This window comes from Camelus bactrianus, chromosome 14 (assembly GCF_048773025.1).
Source record: "Camelus bactrianus isolate YW-2024 breed Bactrian camel chromosome 14, ASM4877302v1, whole genome shotgun sequence".
NCBI lineage: Eukaryota > Metazoa > Chordata > Mammalia > Artiodactyla > Camelidae > Camelus > Camelus bactrianus.
The window spans coordinates 31,303,822-31,323,257 of NC_133552.1; the positions used below are offsets into that span (position 1 = coordinate 31,303,822).

The 19,436-nt window shown below is 44.1% G+C and overlaps 1 protein-coding gene and 1 pseudogene across 13 annotated transcripts in view; both read left to right on the top strand.

Moving 5' to 3' along the window:
* The window catches only part of LOC141579767 (uncharacterized), an 89,037-nt gene that overhangs the window by 12,282 nt on the left and 57,319 nt on the right, over nt 1-19,436 (top strand). For 10 of the 13 annotated variants that reach the window (XM_074378291.1, XM_074378294.1, XM_074378295.1 and 7 more), the window contains 3 exons: nt 1,171-1,724; nt 9,007-9,166; nt 12,228-12,938. In XM_074378291.1, coding sequence (XP_074234392.1) covers nt 1,171-1,596 — 426 coding nt within the window. In that variant the 3' untranslated portion in view covers nt 1,597-1,724; nt 9,007-9,166; nt 12,228-12,938. Of the gene's footprint in view, nt 1-1,170; nt 1,725-2,276; nt 3,087-9,006; nt 9,167-12,227; nt 12,939-19,436 lie in introns of those variants that run through there. The other 3 variants (XM_074378298.1, XM_074378297.1, XM_074378299.1) reach the window with 3 other exon arrangements.
* LOC141579800 (trafficking protein particle complex subunit 9 pseudogene) lies at nt 16,730-18,984 on the top strand (annotated as a pseudogene).

Consider the following 19,436-nt stretch of genomic DNA (forward strand, 5'->3'; position numbering starts at 1 on the left):
TAGAAGACAGAGCTGATATAAAAATCCCTCAGTTGCCTGAACTGCAAAGCTTCTGGGATTACTGATCCCTGAAATGCAGGTGACTCTTGTTGATAATCTGGGGGATGGTTTATATGATCAGATTCTTCCAGTCCTGTAAATGGGTTCCGTGGCCCCAGCCCCGGGAGAGCTGGTCATAAGGGCTATATCGTGAGGGGTGCGGTGGGAAGGCAAGGTGTAAGAGCTGACATCACTGAGATTCCACACTCGCTAAACACAGACTCCAGAGCCTAATTGTTGTCAGGTTCTGTTCTGGATTTGAGACTGTGTTCAGACATGATTCTTGCCCTTCAGGAGTCACTGCCTGGGTGGAAGTAACCTTTACATAAATCTGGGGAGGATGACAATTAAGTAGATGGGCTGTTATGATTCTCAGTGTGCCCAGGCTTGCTCTTCCAGGCACTCGTGGGACTAACGAGAGTCATGTTATTCACTCATTCACTGATTTATTACCGTTGAATTGATCATTTGTCCCACAGTAAGTGAAACAAGGTATCAGGAACCTGAGCTTTGTCCCCTCTCTTAGCATTGATTGTATCTGTCAGTCGGGCGCCCTGCATATGCATTGTGAAATGGTGGTATTTCTTGCCCAATGGGGCTGCACTGTCAGTTCTGAGAATCAGGGGAGACACGTGGGTAGGACAGCACCCTGACACACATGGCACCCCCCCACCCCGTGAGACAGCATTGTCGTTGCTCAGGTGACCCGATGTAGAATGCGGTGCTAATCCTGAGCATGTTTAGTGATCTTGGCGGCTATGAAAATACAGACTACCGGTCCCTAATTCTGGAGACTCTGAGGGTGTGCACCCCAATATTCTGCATTTTAAGGAGCACTTTAAATAATTCTGATGAAGATGATCTGAGTGTCCCACTGAGAATCACTGGTGTGCGATGCACCAGTATTGAGGATTCTCAGGGAGCGATGTCTTTTCAGGATGGTCCAAGGGCCCTCACTTGTGACTTTTGCCTTGGGTTTAATTGTATGTGTTCAGAAGTGATATCTCTCAGTTCCAGTGCTTGTCAGCATGCTCTGTGCAGGGATTTGCTTTCAGTAGATATCAAAAACTATGATTTTTCAGGTCACCGAGCTAGAGTGTGAGCGATCTTTTATTTTGGTTTTCTTTATAGCAATGCAGAGTCTCCCGAGAGGAGATTCAGACTCAACAGCTTTGTGGCAGACTTTGGAAGACCGCTGCTGCCCAAGGTGTTCTCTGGCAGGGCAATGACGAATCTAGGTCCCTCTTTCACTGCTACGTCAATGAAGTGGACCGCTTAGGCAAGGCCAAATCTGGTATCCCGACCATAGCCCTTGACAGTGATATTCGGCTCCAGGAAGCCATCAGATGCATCAGGTGGCCAAAGGAGGAGCCAAACAGGGTCATGAAATGTGACATCCCCAACTTCATCAACACCGACCAGAACTATTCCTTTGGGGAAGATGATCTCCTGATTTTGGAACCACCGATTGTTCTAGAAAATAACCCAGTTGCCCAGACTTCACACAAAGACTTGAATTGGAAACGTGCTTTGTCATGTGTCTTTCTGAAGATGTGAATTCTCTTTGTATGGCAGGAAGTCCCCTTTCACAAAATTGTATGTGTTTTTGTCTGAGAGAGAGAAATGGAGACAGACAGAAAGACGAAGAGAAAGAAGAGAGCCCCCTCAGAAGAGAACTAGTTAAGGTGAGTTTTTGTGCCTTTAAAAAACATTTGGGGTTTTGGGGGGAACAAGATATTTACACTGTCTCATTCTCCTCGTTGGAAACCTTGGCCCCTTACTCAGTGTCAGCGGCCTTGAACGGGGGTTGGCACGGTGCGTTTCATCTGGCGCTGCCACGTCCACGCTCTGCCTTTAGCATGTTGCTTTGCCTCTCAGGGCTGCCACCCTTTTAACTGTAAGGAAAGGAGTCTGGAGTAGGTGATCCATCCCAGCTCTGCTGTTTTGCAAGTTTCAGATCTCGTATTCGGATGAGGCTGGGATACACCCAGAGCAGTATAAACCAGGCCCTACCTCCTGTCTCTTGCTGGGGCATCCCTCAGATCTGTGCCTTCTACTCAACCCTTTACTGAGCCCAGCTTTTGTCAGGAGCCCAAGTGCCTACCGGGATGGCAGGAGACTTGTCTCTCGTGGTCACGGTGGCTGACATTTCTATTGGTTGTGCTGCAACAGCTCTTCTGAGATCCTCCAGCCACCCTTGCTCAAACCTGAGGACAGCCCTACCGTTCCTTTCCTAGGAGGAGGATCAATCCATGGTGCATTTTATGACAATCCTGTCCCCAGGAATGCACGGAAGATTATCAGCTGAGTGAGGGGAAGTGCCTCTGTGTCTCTGTATCCCTGTATCTCGGTCTGCTCACAGTGCCCTGCCACCGGCTACTGAACAAGAAAAGTGCTATTCACCATGCTGTGTGTTTTGCAGATGTGTAGGTGATGGTCTTGTGGCTCATGTGTGGGCTTTGTGCTGGGATGGTGAAGGGGTTATAAATACCTCATCAACATGTATTCGAGGTGGCCTGGTGCCACACAGACTTGATTCATGAAGGCATCAAACCTGCACACTGGTTTGGAAACAACTTGGTTTTGATCAGTCACACTGCATGCATGACTCGCTGCTAATCTCTGGGTGGTTTTTTCATTTTAGATTTATTCACCCCGTGTCTTGCTTAAGCTGAAAAATACATTTATTTCACCAGAATATTCTCTGATTCTTTGTTTTCACACATCCAGTTTTTTAATTCATTAAAAAATGATTCTGTGTTTATAATGCCTCCTAATTTCTATCATCTCTAGTTTCCCAGTGGCCTGAGCCATGCACCAGCATTGATGCAGGAACTGTTCCACCAAAAGAAATCCCTTCGCCATAATATCTTTTGAGGAAAATATTGTTCTTTAAGGCTCTAACAATAAATTGTAGAATAAAGCATGGAAGATTTCTTGTAGTTAATACATGTTCATGCAAAAAGAAATGTTATTTTCATTAAACAATGTTGATTTTAATAACTTTTACTAATGTGAATATTATTATTCATAATTTAAGTAACCAAATAAAACCAGTTATATATTATGAAGATTGAAAACTATTTACACGGCCTCTCAATTAGAAGTAGCTTTATTAGAAGACTGAAGGGTATTTAAAAGATGGAAAAATACCCATGATGACACCATCATTTTTATTAACTAAATATCAAGAACTGTGCAGGGTTAAGATTTAACCCTCTGCAAGCTGCCAAGTTAGCATGAGGTAGTTTGTGGATGGTGTCAGAAGACAGGAGTCTCCCCCAGGATCAGAGACAAAGGACTTCCTGCCAGCACAGCAGGCAGCCTGGGGTTCATGTTCATGTTTGTTCCTGAGTTCCTTTCCTATCGCTGTTGTAACAAAGGACCACAGACTCAGTGGCTTAAAGCAATACACATTCATCGCCTCACTGTTCTAGGGTGCAGAAGTGCAAAGTCGATGTCAGTGGGCTAAAACCAACGTGTGGCCAAGGCTACGTTCCACACCGAGGCTCTAGGGAGAGATTCATCTTCCTACCTTTCCCAGCTTCCAGAGGTGCTCAAACTCCTTGGCCCAGGGCCCTGTGTCCCTGTGACCTCTGCTGCCACTTTACATGTCTGTCTCTGACTATATAGATATAAAGGAAGAGTCTTCTACATCTGGTATGGACCCTTTTTCCTAAATGGACATTGTATCTCTATGTGCAGATTAAAACCCCTTCCCTCCAGGGTGTGGTGGCATCAGCTCACAAGATTACCACTCTGGGCTTTAAGTGTCCTCTTTGTATTGTCACCTGGGAACTTCTCTTTCCATAGTTAGCTCTGTGTTACATTTGTTGTTGTATTTTACTCGGCATTACTGAAGGGATCCTAATTAGCTCTGTTTACCTGTTTCCAGAGCTGAAAGCTTCAGTTCTAGAGTATCTGTTTAATTTCTCTGAAAAATACATTCCAGTATATTTCTCTGGTGAAAGTCTTTACCCTGTTATCTATTCTCCCATAATTTCCTTATTTTCTTGAATATATTAAAAGTATTTTATAGCCTTTATTGGTAACTCTGATGCCTACATCACCTGGGGGTTTGCATCCTTTGTCTAATGTTTCTTATTCTCATATTATCCTTTATATAGTCTTGACATGTTGCATGTCTTGAAATTCTTTATTACATGGCAGACATTGCAAATGAAAAATCCATATGTTATTTTCCGTGAGAGGTTTTCTACCTTCCTGTTAGGCAAACAGGGTGAGGGACTGATCATGTCACTCCAATCAGGGGCTGAGGTGGATCAGGACTAAAGTGCCTTTTTTCTTAAAACAGCTTTGAGGTATAATTGGCAAAGTAATTTTTACACATATAAAGTGTACAGCTAATACGTTTTGACATAAATATATCCCCAAGAAACCATGACCACATTCAAGAGAGTGAACATACCCATCACCCACAAAGCTTCTCTCCTGCCTTTTGTTGTCCCTCCCTCCCCATCTCTTCCCCTGGAAACCATTGATCTGCTTTCCATCACAACATATTGGTCTGCATTTTCAAGATCCTTGTATGAATGGATTAATGCAGTATCTACTCTATGTTGTCTGACTTCTTTCATTCAGTGTAATTATTTTGAGAGTCATCTGTGTTGCTGTATTAATAGCTTATTTGTCTTATAGCAGAGTATTGTTTAGTGCTGAGTTTTTACTGAATAGTTTGTTGTGAGTAGTGTTTGGATAGACCATCATTTTTTTCTCCATTTACTTCTTGATGGATGCATGGGTTATTTACAACTTGAGCTATTATAAATAAAATTGCAGTGAATATTTTGTTACAAGTCTTTATATGGACATATGATTTTCTTTTCTAAATCACCAGATGAGGAATATCTGGGTTATATGGTAGATAGGTATTTACCTTTTTTAAAGAAACTGTTAAAGACTTTTCCAAAATGGTTGTACTATTGTAAATTCCTCGTGGTGTGTATCAGCTCTGGTTTCTCTACTTCCTTGCCAGCACTTTGTAAGGTCGGACTTTCTAATCGTATTCATTCTAATATGTATGTGTACTAGTATCTCATGGTGGTTTTTAAAAGCATTTCTCTAATGACTAATGGCATCTTTAATCAGCATCTTTTCATATGCTTATTATCCATCTGGATATCTTTACTGAAGTGTGTTTTCTGGCCTCATTCATTCATTCAGGTGTTTGCATTATTATTGAGTTTTGAGAACTCTTTATTCTGGATCAGATACAAAGAGAGACCTTTATCAGATATATGGTCTGCAAATAGCTTCTGTCTATGGCTTGTCTTTTCATTTGCTTAGCAGTGTTTAGAACAGCTTTGAAGAGTCTTCATTTTGATAAAGTTCACTCTATCAGTTTCTTTTTAAAGTAGATTATACTTTTGGTGTCATAGCAAAGAAATATTTGCCAAACCCAAGGTCATAAAGCTTAAGCCTATGCTTTTTCTTCTAGCTGTTTTATAGTTTTAGATTTCCTATTAAGATCTATGATCCATTGTGAGTTAATTTTTGTATATTTTGTGAGGTGTGGATCAAAGTTCATTTTTTTTTTTTTTGCATATCACTATCTAATTCTTCCAGCACTACTTGTTGAAAAGATCCTTTCTCCACTGCATCTTTTTTGAGAATCAATTGTCTATATAAGTGTTGGTTTAGTTCTGAACATTCTATTCTGCTCCATTATTCTATTTTCCTGTTTTACACCAACACCATATATTCTGATTACTGTAGTTTAAAAAAAAAAAAAAGGCTGAAAATCAGATAGTGCAAGTCTTCCAACTTTGTTTTTCTTCTTCAAAATTGTTTTGGATATTTGGGATCCTTTGAATTTTTATATAAATTTTAGAATCAGTTTTAAAATTCCTTACATCCTGTTCTGCCAAAATTCCACCCATGTCTTTGGCCATCTCCAAAGCCACATTTTCTGAAGAAGTCTCTGTAGATCCCAGGTGAAAGGAATTTCTGTTTCATCTGTGCTCCAGTCACATTTGATAATATTTGGTTACATTTATTCATATTTGGCTGGATGTACTTGTGTGATCTTTCCTGCCATATAGTAAATATCTCAAGATTTGGAATCTTGACTTCGTTCCCTCTGTCTGCTGAGAAAACTAGTTCTATGCTTTGCAGGAGTGAGCCCTGCAGTAAGAGGTATCTGCAGCACACATCTAGCTCATTGCTTGCATATCGTTAAGGAATCCTGCAGATTTAGAATTGTTTATTGATTGTTGTCTCCAAGACGGCTCAGCCTTTTTTATTTCTATTGCTACTGCTGCAGTTTCAAAGGACAATGGGCTAATTATTTTCCAAATATCAAAACATACTGTAATTGAGTTGTGACGCAAATTATGTGCTGCTGTGTCTTAACAACCTGCTTAGTGTTCACAGGTACCTTCACTCATGGAACTTTTGGGAGAATGTCACATCCTCAGAGATAGCAATGCTGTGTTTGGCGACCTGAGCAGTAGTATCTGAACTCACTCCTGCTGTTTTTCCAGTGCCCCCTCTAGCCCTCCTCCAGCCCTCCATTGTGGGCCTGCAGTTCTTCCCTCGAAAATCCTGTTGCTTCTCAGGAAAAATTCCCTATGAAACATATTCATGTCCTTCTTGTGGGGACATTCAGTCCAGAGACCTCACAGCAGGGGAAAATGTTTAGACTGCTTTTGGTAGAACGTAAATTCTTCCATACTTGTTAGAAGCAAATCCAATGAGGAAACTGTGTTGGCATCTAACAAATCAGCATAAATGTCTGATGAGGAAGATCAGCTTCCCCATCCCACTCAGGCGTCATGTTAATGTGACGCTCACCTTGGCTAACATTTTCTCCTGTGAACAACGTGAAGTTCAAGACGTTATGAATGGCTTTTTGTTTTTCTTCCTTGATCTTTCCACATTCACTGTGTCTGGTGAGATTATATGAATCCTGCTTATTTTCAGCCCAGCACTAAGCTTTTTAAAAGGATCATGTGTTTAAAAGGCTAGTGGACAATTTGTTAGAAGATCGAAATCCTTAGACTTTGGTCCTAGAGTTGAATGTTGGTTACTGGTGAATGAGAATTCCCATTAAAATTTTAAATTCAGTGATATAAAGTTTTAAAAATAGTTAAATATATGTCAATTTCATTAAACACTATAGCAGTTATTTACTTTTAAGCCTGTCTCTGGGGCAATTTTGCAATGATTCCCTCCCTTTATTGATTCCCTCTTTATCAGAATCCTTGAGAGGTCCCTGTCATCATTGTCAGTATCACCATCATCATCACCATCATCATGGAACTGACTCCTCTGGGAGATTCTAGGAAAATAAAGAGCTGGTCGGGGTTATGTGCAGGTCAGTGTGTGCATATACAGTAAGAACAGTTGTCAGACATTAGATTCAAGATACCCATTCCATTTAGAGAAGAATGTGGTCATGAAATCCTGATGTGCTGAATGAAGGAAGCGATGGGAACAGGACAGTCAATGGAAAGGAGGACATGAGCGAAGCGGGGAGCATAGATCCTTGGTTAGGTGATCAGCCCATTGGTGAGAATGAGGGGAGTGTGATGGCAGAATCATGTCCCTCCCCGGCCACAGGGTAGCCACCTGTGACATATTACTGTACATGGCAAAATGCATGACAGATATTTTAGCACAAAAATCTTAGAGGATTTCTGTCTTCTAAATTGTCTATTAGTTAGCATTTTAAACCCATGATACATTATTAAAGATTAGTGCAGGGGGACAAATAAAAAGGATTCATATAATCTCACCAGACATACTGAATGTAGAGAGGCTAAGGAAGAAAAACAAAAAGTCACTCATAAGTGCCTTGAACCATAAATTGCTCATGAGAGGAAATGTTACACAAGGTGAGTGTCACAGCCACATCCATAATGCCTGAATGGGATGGGACAAGGGGATCCTGAGATGAGACAATAGGGTGAGTAGCCTGGATTGTCCAGGTGGGCCGAATGGAATCACAGGGGTCCTTAAAATGGAGGACATTTCCCAGCTGAGTTTAAAATAAGAGGGTGGTGTAGCCATAGAGCAATGTTCAGAAAGGCTGCTGACCATGAAAATGGAGGAAGTCGTGGGGCACAAGCTAAGGAAGGTGGGTGACCTCTGGAAACTGGAAAAAAAAAAAACAACAAGGAAACATTCTCTTCTAGACCCTCTAGATGGAAGGAACACTGCTGGTACCTTGAATTTAGCCCAATGAGAACTGTGTTGGATCTCTGACCTCCACAGCCATAAGCTGATAAATCTGTGCTGGTTTAAGCTCTTAAACTTATGGAAATTTCTTACATTTGTAAAAGGAAAATAACATAGTGAGCCGTAGTGTAACGGATTAAAGGTATAGGATGGGGTGTGGAGAGGATTCTGACATTTACACCTAAAAAACAACCAGGTGAAGTGGGAAGGTGTTTTAAGGAAGACCTAACTGGCAGGGCTGTTAAGCAGAATGCAGCGAGGGGAGCATTGGAGTTAGAGGAATCAATTAAATCTCTACCAGAAAAATAAGGAATAAAATATAACAGGGCTTCAGTGATAGTGGATGTAGGAATGGAAATGGACAGAGAGATATAAATATTACTTTGAAATTAGCTACAGGTTTGATGACTGCATGTTGGGGAGATTTAGCCGATGTGTGGACTGAATGTTTGCATCCCCTCAAAATCCACATGTCGAAACCCCATCTCCCAGGGTGATGGTATTGGGAGGCAGGGCCTTTGGGAGGTGGTTAGTAGGATAAAATGAGGTCATGAGAGTAGAGCCCTCATGAATGGGATTAGTGTTCTTATACAAGCCCCCAGAGTGCTTGCTTCTCTCTGCTCTCTGGGACATGAAGATATTGGGAAGACAGCCATCTTCGAGCTGGCAATCCTCTCAAGGATACATTGACCTTGAAAGTCTCAGCCTCCAAACCGTAAGGAATATGCTGTTTGTTTAAGCCACCCGACCCACGGTAATTTGTTACAGCATCCCAGACTGACGAAGACAGTGGAGAATGCCTCTGAGTTTGGCACTGATTGCCTGGAGAATGCTGAAACCCAGGGAAGTGGGCAGCACAGAGGTTTACTCATTTAATCCTGCCAACACAGTAGGGGATAGAGTCTACATATTCCTCGCTACTTAAAAGGTAAGGAAAAAGAGGCACAAATAATAACAACGACAACAACAACAACAACAATAATTTGTCCAAGATTCACACAGAACCCCCTGGAGGCAGAGTGAGAATTTATACTCAGGCAGGCTGGCCCCAGAGCCCCTGCTCATAACTAATAAGTCAGGTCACCTTGCTTATGTGGATCAGTTTTTTTCAACTGTGATATGAGGGTACTGTGTCCAGTAACTTATAATTTCAAAATACCTCACTCTATCGGAATCATTAGTCGCAGGCATTACAAACCACAGAAACCTACACATACAAAAATAACTCGTTAGGTCAAGATAACCAATAACGTTTTTAAACATTATACCTGCTGGGCCTTTGCAATAAAATGTTTTTTTATAATTCTGTCTGGCTACAGAATAACTTCATAATCCTGCATGTTGCTGGTGGCTCCCATGTTGGACAGCACAGGCCTAGATATTTTAAATGACTTGCCCAGCCTTACCCAGGAAGCTCGTGGTGGGATCCGAGCTATAGTCTGGGACTTTTCCTTCCTATCCAACAAGTCCCTCATGGAAGTTTAGAAGCTTCTCCTTTGGTACCCAGCTATCTATCCATACTTATAACATCTTGTCAGGTGTCACAGCCTGCTCCTGAACATCAGCCAGAAACCACTTCTGCTCTATTTTGGCCAGGTAATACCTTCTAGCAAGTTCCATTGACTTCTTGGCATCAGTTCTTACCTGGAAGGGTAGTGGCTAGAGATGGAAATGTGTCCACATGACAGGTTTTTCATAAACATAGCAGGAGTGGTCAAGAGAATAAAACGTCAGGAAGACGAGTAGAAGCAGGTCATTTAATATACCAAACGGGTACTTTCAATGTCTGTTTGTGTTTCCGAGTCCAGGCTTGTTCTGCTTGTGCATTACAGGCCAATAAATCAGGAGACCAGGTTTTGGGGCAAGAAATAGCGACTTTAATTTGGAAAGCCAGCTGAGAAATGGTAGAATAATGTCCTAGGGAACCATCTCCCCAAGTCAGATTTCAGGCTCTTCTTCTATTAAAAATGGGAAGAGGGAATGCTTGGTTGATGCAAACTTGGTGTATGAGTTCTTTGTTGTTAGAATCCTTTGTTCTTGCAGCTCTTCACCTGGGTCACATCCGTGTAAACCTCCAACAAACAAATGTTATTTTCTATTCTGTAACTTGTTATCTTTATGTGAATGGAAAAGTGTTAATATCCTTCAAATTCAGAGCCTTGAGAATAGGGTCTCCTGTATATTTCAGGCACTAGGCAACATTGTTTTACAAAAGGTGCAGGACCAACAAGACTAAGCCTAGGTAACAGGGCACAGGGTTAAAGTCAAAGGAACAGATCAAATATGGAGTCAGATTTGTTCTTTCCATTTCAGTAGTGCCATGGAGAAGGCAGTTTGGGCAGCTTTTTGTAGGGTCCTGGAGGGTTTCTCTCTCAGCCTCTGTGTGCCTCTGTTGAAAACCCTTCATTGCTGTCTGGCCTGCTGGAAAACCACTCCGCCTGTTTTGCCCTGAAGATGTGTTCTGTTTATAACTCATCTCTACTCCTTGGAAAACAACTCAATAAAAATTCAGTTGGTTTTCCACTAGCCATGGACAGGGGTGAGGTATAGCACGTTATTATTTTATAAAAAAAAAAATAAAAGAAGTCTTAAAACAGCACTGGGCACATAGGAGAGAGTCAATAAATGCTTCCTGGCTTAAATCAAAAGTAATGGCTCTGTGATTCCATGGCTGCTGTATTTGCTGAACGTATTACTTCTTTGCTCCATTACACTTTTTTTAATTGAAAAAGAAATACATGCATGTGGTTAAAAATATTCAAACAGAGCACAAAAATACACAAGTGAAAGAAGTTTTCCCTCATCCTCTTTTCTTTCAGCCCTCCCTGGAGATGCCACTGTTTACATTCCTTCGTGTTCTTTTCCAGATATGCTATGCACATTCCGACCTATGTATGTAAATTCCTTTAAAGTATTACTTATTTTTAACTTAAAGGGATTTAAATCCTCAAGTGTCTTCTGCCCCGGTAATAGAAAAGAACAAATCTGACTCCATATTAGATCAGTATATTTGACTTAAACCCTGTGCCCTGTCTCCTAGGCTTCATCTTGCTTGTAATACAATGTTGCCTACAGCCTAAAATATACAGGAGATCCCATTTTGAAGGCTCTGACCTTTAAGTATATTTAACTCTTTTCCATTCATATAAAGATAACAAGTTACATAATAGAAAATAACGTTTGTTTTGTTGGAGGTTTACAGGAATCTGACCCAGGCAGATAGCTGCAAGAACAAAGGATTCTAACAACAAAGAAATCCTACATCAAGAATATTGCAACAACCAAGCATGTACGAAAGGTGCCTGAATTCTGACTTGGGGAGATGGTTTTCCAGGAAATTAGTTTGCCAATTAGGTCTAGAGAAACTTGCTATTCCATGCCCCAACACCTGGTCTCCCAACTTACTGCACTCTCCTGCACTGAGGAGAATGAATTTGGACTCAGTAACACTCCTATCTTCCTAGCAAGCTGGGCACTGGAATTGAGGGCAGCTCTCCCACTCCCAGGGACATACTGTTTGCCCTTGATTGTTCCCCGAGGGTGGGGTGTGGTTTACCCAGGAGGGATGGGGACTATGCACCAACACTCAGGCAGTATGCTCCTTTTGGGGATCTGACCTTGTACCTCCCGCTCCCCGCCAGCACAACACCTGGGACAGTGGAGCTAAGGCAGAGATCTTGCCTGCCTGTTTCCCAGCGTGTAAAAGGGGAATATGTACTCTTCCCAAGGTAGTTCTGAGCTATAACACCTGCGGGTGCTTGGTTCCCAGAGCAAAAGGAAACCCAGCTTCACCTGGGGGCAACGGGTGTGATCCCCGTAGGGGTCCTGCAGAGGCCTTGGGTGGAGGGCTGGACCAGGGAGGTAAAATATGAGCTGCGGGCCTTGAAGGGTTAGAGAAGGGTGCAGAGGCAGGACTGCTGCGTCCTTCAGGGTGCCCCCAGAGTTAAAAATTTTTCTCTCCATCTCTGCTACTCTCCTCCCCCCTCCAGATCCCTGCCTTCTCTCTGCTCCTCCTGTCCATATCTCTCCCTCCACTTTTCCCCTCCTCCTCCCATCTTCTCCGTCCCTTGCTTCCCCACCTTCCCTCGCAGAACCCAGAGCGGATCACTGGCCCTCCTACGCATGCGCAGTCAGTGCCAGCTGGAACGAGTTTTGGAAGCTCCAGCTCCGAGCCGGGGATCGGCTCCAAAGCTGCTCAGTTCTTTCGCCCGGTAGGACTTTGGCTCCTGCCCCGGAGCCCCGGCCACAGCTGTCCAGGGCCAGGTGTGCACCTGCCGCCTATCGCCCCAGCCGGACTCCCCTCAGTCCGCGGCTGGCGTCCCCTTCCCCTCTCCCGCCCGCGAGTCCTCTCCTCCCGGGCTGCCTCTCCTCGGCCGCCGGCCAGTCCCCGCCCCTGGGCGGGCTGTGTCCCGGGCGGGCGGGTTCTGCGGACCCGGACGGGGGCGGGCGGCTGGAGCTGGGGCTGGCCTCCGAGCGGGGCTGCAGCCCGCGTCCCCCCCACCACGCTTTCCCTGCCCCGCGACCCCGGGGCTGCCCTACTCTCCCTTTCCCGCTCCCTGTGGACCAGCTCAGTGGCGTCTGGGCTGCTCCATGGCTGAGAGCCTCCAGCTGTAAAGCCCAGCTTCTCCTGGTGGAGTCGGGAAAAGGGAGCATCAGTGCTGAGAGAGCTTCCTTCTCCTCCCTCAGTGTTTCTGCCCCAGGTAAGTACCTTGAACACTTTCACGTGTTATGATGACGGTGCTTGATGATGTCACTGTTTTTATAGTGCGAGGGATAACAGTGTTGAAAGCAAGGCTTGGTTCAGTTAAAAATGAGCTGAAGGCATGAGGCTGTGACATCCTCCATCCTTCCCTCTCCCAGGGTGAAACGTGTGACTGTTGATCTTAAAAAGATAGTTACTGTCCCTAACTAGTCCAGCCCAGCTAGTGTGTGTTAACAGGAACAGCACCACCAGAGGCGTTGGAGACCCAGGGACATTGCAGTCCTAAAAAGCTCCTGGCAAAATTTGGATTGTTTTGGTTTTTTTGTTCTTAAATTGTGGGGCAGACTAGTTGTATAGAGGGAAAAATAATTGTCAAGAAATATTTTTTCATTTAACATCTTTATTGTGATACTGTTCACACACCATGAAGTCCACCCACTTAAATGGTAAAATTCAGCAGCTTTAGCATATTCACAGTGGTGCAACCTTTAATATTCTAGAACGTTTTCATCACTTCAGAAATACCAGTGGAAATGAATGACCTATCCACCCCTTCCCAGTGCTGGTTCTAAAGAAGTTTCTTGGCTGTTCCTGACCATAAATTATCTTGTTACCCATGAAAAATCTGGTAGGAAATCTAAACAGAATTGTATTGAATCTGTCTATCAAAGCAAGAAGAATTAATGTCTTTATGACCTAAATTTCTTCTACCCATGAATATATCTCAGACCCTATATTTTCATATTTCCAGAGCCTGGCCATAGGAAGTCCTCATTAATTGTTGGGTTTGTGAATGATGAGATTCTATATATCGTTAATTGCAACTGAAGCCTTTCACAGAAGAGAAAAGTAAACTCACTGAAGCCAAGTGACTCTCTGATGGTCAGAAAGAGTGACAGCCAGTGCTGGAGTGATCCAGTGGACTTGGTGCTTGTAACCAGAATTCTCCAGCACCTACAGCTAAGGGGATCAGAGTATTCTTTTATTTTTTCTAAATGGCATTGCTTTTATTTTTACTTATTTTTTAAAATTATTTTTTATTGAAGTGTACTCAATTTAGAATGTTAGTTTCAGGTGTACAGCAGAGATTCAGTTATAAACATATGCATATGTATCTACATATGTTTTAGATTGTTTTTAGTACAACTCATTACAATAAATTGAATATAATTCCCTGTGCTATATAGTAGGTCCTCGTCATTTATTTTTTATTTATTAATGTGTATTTGTTAATCCCCCTTTTCCTGCCTGCTAACCACAGTTTGCTTTCTATGTCCACGTGTCTATTTTTAACTGCACCGTTTTTGCTAGTAATATATGCTGGTTGGCTGCTTTCAGTTTCAGTAATTCCATCTTGTCTGTGGGCATTTTCCTTCTGGTGGGCCTGTGTGTGGTTTGCAAACGTGATATAAAAGATCTGTATTTGGGAGAACTCCAGGCCTCGTGTAGTCCCTGGTACAGAGCGCCCACTGAGCTGATGCTTGAACTGGGAAAAAAAAAATAGTAAATGTTGGAATTTCCACTATGGTTGAGACTTCCAGGTTTCTATAACCTGTTTAGCCCACCTTCATGTTGGCTGCACCCATACTGGGTAATTTGGTGGAACTTCATAGTATGGTGGTGTAGAGACGGGGCCTTGTATGCTTCTTCTCTTTCAGTTTTCTAACACTCATTCTCCTGGGCCTTCCAGATCCTCCCCCAGAAGTGCTCAAGGCTGGCTTGGTGCTGCGCTGAGGCAATATTTGTTAATCAGGCCCTTTCCTCATCTCTTCTGAGCCTCCGTTTCCTTCTCTGCACAATGAAGATTTACTAGAAAAGTGCTTTTCAGTTTCTTTTAATCCATGTTTCCTTTGAGAAACAGAAAATGCAAATCTCTCCTCCCATCCAACATATAGATTTTGACACATCCTCCAAGGAGTGACATAGCTCTTTGTGGAAAATTGATGTGATTGTGATTCCAGGTGGCACAGAAAAGACTCTTCATAGATTTATTGCAGGGAGAGGGCAGGAAAGGGGTAGTATGTCCCACTTTCTACTGTGAGCACTGGAACAGGGGCTTCGGTTTAAATACAGTGTCTGACGTGGCCTCTCTCTAATCTTGCACAATGTGATAAACCTCTCTCCCTCAGTTTCTTAATGTGTCAATGGGGTGATAATATTTTAAGGCTTTTGTGAAACATTATACACATAAGACATTTGTTTCTCGGTAGAAACAAAACCTGCGAGGGAATCAGGGATTTCTTTAAAAAAAAAAATCTTGTCCACAGCATTCTGTTTGTGTCTATTTTGAAGTTCCTGGAGGGTGAGGGTTGGGTCTAAAGTCCATCGTGGGGACAGGTGGCCCATGGGTCTGTGTGCCGCAGATTGCCCCCTCCTCCCCAGTCCTCTTCCTCTCAGTCCAGGATGAAGTTCCCTAGTAGATTTACACAGAGGTCTTGTGTAAATGGCTTTTCATTTCTTTGTTTCACCAAGAAGGGCTGCCATCATGATCTCTGTGGTCAGGTTTTGGTGACCTGAAGGCTATGCAATTACGTTTTTCTATTTAATAAAAAGAAAAAAAATTACAAGTACAAAATTAGACCTACGGTGGTGGCAGGGGCTCTTGAAAGTGGGGACCATTAGCTTTGTTAGCTTCAGGTGCAGGGTCCTCTGGCCATGAGGACACATCATCGTGCTCTGAAGTTGGAGGGACCAGTGGGCTCAGTGGGAATGTTTACTGAGTGTATCTCATGGGCTGGGCATTGTCCTATTTGTACTGTGTGTTCCTTATTTGAGACAGTGAGCTCATTTAACCTCAATAGCCCCTTTAATAAATTAGACTTTTTATTTTGAGATATAATGTAGATTCACATGTAGTTTTAAGAGATAATATGGAGAGAGCCTACGGACCTTTTGCCCAATTTTCTTTAATGGTTCCATCTTGCAAAGTTGGGGTACAATTCATTACTGACTCACTATCAATTTGAGATTTGTGTTATTGCCCTCATTTATATTCATGATTAAACTGGGGTTAAGAGAAGCACACAGGCCTGCCCAGTTCACTCACATGGTTAGTGTAGAGTCGGGTGAAACGTGGGGTTGGGATTTCCAGGCAGTACCATTGTGATGGTCTGTGGCAGGGAGCAGCATTCACTTTGCTTGTTTATTCATTCATTCAACAAACATTTATTGAGTAACCTCTATGGGTCAGATGCTTTCATAGGTTTATCTGATTCTTCAGCAGTATGGAGAATCCAGTAATGTTCCCTTCTCTTTTTTAATTCGAGAAAATTAGCTCTGAGAGGTTATAAACCCCCCAAAAGAAATAAAGCTCATAAATGAGGGATAGTAAATTTGTACAGTTCCTTCTTCTTATGCAGGTGGTACCCTAGGCATTTTACATTTGCAAACTTCCATATTCCAGATATATTCTTGTAAGGCAAGGATTTTTTTTTAATTGAAGTATATTCATGTTTACAATGTTGTGCAAGGTGTTTTTCTTTTTTAATTTGGAATTCAAAAAATATTTTTTGAGGGGAGTAAATAGGTTTATTTATTATTCATTTTTTTAAAATGAGGTACTGAGGATTCAACCCAGGACCTTGTACATGCTAAGCATGTGCTCTACCACTGAACTGTACCCTCCTCCCCAAAGCAAGTTTTCTTATCAAGTATTCTGCAGCTTACGAGTTCAAATAAATTATAGTTGAAATCCAGGTCTTTTGATCCCACTATGGTTCTTTGCGTTATATCCTGCTGAGGGGTGGGGAAGCAGTTCCTTTATTCAGCAGTTTTGAGCAGTGACTTTGCATCAGGTCCTGGCTAGGTGCTTGGAAACAGAAAACAAGAAATGACCCTTTTTGGCAGGGGCTGGAAGCCTAGACCAAATCTGCGTAATGTGATCTGAGCTATGGTAGCCATGTGAAGACGCTGAGGACAACCTGTACCCCTGGCTTTGCTTGGGCTTCCCCTGCCTTTTGACTGGTACACACCAGGTCACCGCAACCCAGAGGCGCCCGCAGCCCACAGCACAGTATGTACCTCGGTCTGCTCTCCCCTCTCGTCAGGGCTTGCAACATGAGCATCCCTGACTACGTGCAGTGTGCTGAGGACCACCAGACTCTCCCCGTGTTGGTCCAACCAGTGGGGATCATCTCAGGGGAGAATTTCTTGTGCATCTATAAGCGAATCTCCTTGGTGAGCCAGATGAGCCCGTGCAGCTCCCAGTGGGCACACTGTATCCACTACAGTCACCACTATGCGCCCGAGAATGGGTGGAGCGACTTCCAGACCCACCGCAAGGTCGCGGGCCTTGTCACCATTACCGACTGCCTCTTGGCCAAGACAATCGAGAAGCTCCATGTGCAGAGGAGCTGTATGGCACCAAGCTTTACAACTCTAAGCTCTTTGTCTTTGTGCTGCATGGGGAGGTAGCCGAGCAGCCGTGCAAAGATGTGGCCTTCAATCTACCAGGACTGCAGGGTGGTGGAGAAGAGGATCGAGGACTTCACTTAGTCACTCTTCATCATGCTCAAGTCCAAGTGGCTGGATGGTGCATCCGACAAGACTGGGGAGAAGATCCTCCTGCTCTACATCCTGTTTGAGAAGGAGGGCTTCGTGGGACTGGACACATAGAGCAGGAAATTCTACGTGGAAGCCCGGCCACCCTGGCTGTGCGAAGGGTTGCTTCCCTACATCCAGAAAGGGATCAGCAAGGAGGAGGGCTGTCTTGTAGCCAAGGCGTGAGGGAGGTGCAACCCGCCGGTTTTCAGACGTTTAAAAGTGAATCCGCCTTTGTTTCAGAGAGATTCTTTTAGGGTTAGTATGGACACTTACTCCCGCTTTTCAGCCAGGACCCCTGGTGTGACCCCTGGAGTTGCTGTCCAATAAAGTAGCCACAGCCACTGATGCTAGGAGAGCTGGGAAGGAGGCTGCTCTGAGCTGAGATGTGCTGTAGATCAAATGCACATCAGACGCTGAGACTTGTCTAGTAAAAAGAATGTAAACTATCTTGTTACTTTCTTTATTGATTACATGTCAAAATGATAGTATTTTACATACAGTAGAATAAGTAAGATATGTTCTTAAAATCAGTTTCTAGGTTTTTTTGGGGGGGTTTACCTTTTTAAATGTGGCAACTGGGAAACTTTCTTTACATGGCTCTCATTTAATTCCTGTTGGACAGCCTGTCCTGGGACAGTCTCTTCCCTTTGCTTATAGATGTCATGCTGAATCCTGAGACGCAGAATGAGGCGCTGGTTGACCTGGGGGTGGAGCCAGTGTCTCCTGCATCCCAGGTCCAGCACCTGCACGGCTCAGGCCCTCTCTCCCTGCCTGACAACCACCATGCCAATTTAGGACATCAGAAACACTGCCAGGGGCTTCCAAATGAGCTCCTTATGCAGTGAAAGGTGTGTCATGGAGTATGGGGCACAGCAGGGGAAGATTCGTCCTCACTTTGTCCCTGTGATTAGGTCAACGGACCCACTTTGCCTTGGAAGTGCAGACGAGCTCTTCTGGGCTGCCTACCCCCCCACCTTCTGCTCTGTTTCCCTGTGTATCTATCGAGATGTCCCTCGGGCATTAGAGGGTGAGAAGCCTTTGCCGAGAGGTGGTCCCCCTTTGCTGGGGAGAGTGTGGGAATCCGTGTCCCCCCAGCCTACGGCCTCGGGCCTTGAGTCTGGAGAGGGCTCATGGCGGTCCCACAGGTGACGGTCGGAGGACCTGGCACGTGCTGCCGGGCCCGATGTGGAGGAGGAGTTCTGCGAGTCTCTGTGAGTCTAAAATCAGATTCTACTTTCTTGTTGTTGGTAAGTTGGAGAAGAAGATGCCAGAGAATTGAAAAAAAGAAAGTCCAGAACAGTACTGTGAGTGACAGGCACAGGGGACCCGAGTCCCACCTGCTTGTGGTGCCTGGTGGGCTCTGGATGAATTTTCACTTCCTCCCCGGACATACCTCTATGGCTTAAGGAACGGACGAGGCATGTCGTGGCCATGACCTGTACTTGTCCTCGCAGGGCCCTGTGATCTATACGGCTTTCTCCCCTTTTGCTTCTTGTAGATGAGCTGGCAGATGTAGTGGCCTGGGCAAAGCTGAGGGCACAGTTGCCAGCACCGTGCCACTCCCAGGCTGGCTCCATTCCCGTCACCTGTCACCACCTGCTGAGTCCCCAGGCGTCAGTCAATGTAGGTGCATCGGTGCAACGTAAGCAGGGACCATGTTCTCCCCCTGGACAGACTGGTGGGTGAGCAGTGGAAGCCTGGAGCCCTGCCCCAGCCCCCTGGCCAGTGCCTCCTCTTTTGTCACAGGAGGCACTGGTTACAAGTTTGCTCAGCAACTGCTTGGCTCTGAGTCTGCAGACCCACCAGAGAATGCCAGCTTGTTTTTGCCTTTTGATGTCTGTCCTTGGGATTTGGCAGAGTAGCTGGATGTATGCTTAGCCCATAGTGGTTGACACTGTCACCATTGTTTACCAGAACCTTGTGTACCAGGCATGGCTCTCGGCATCAAAATACA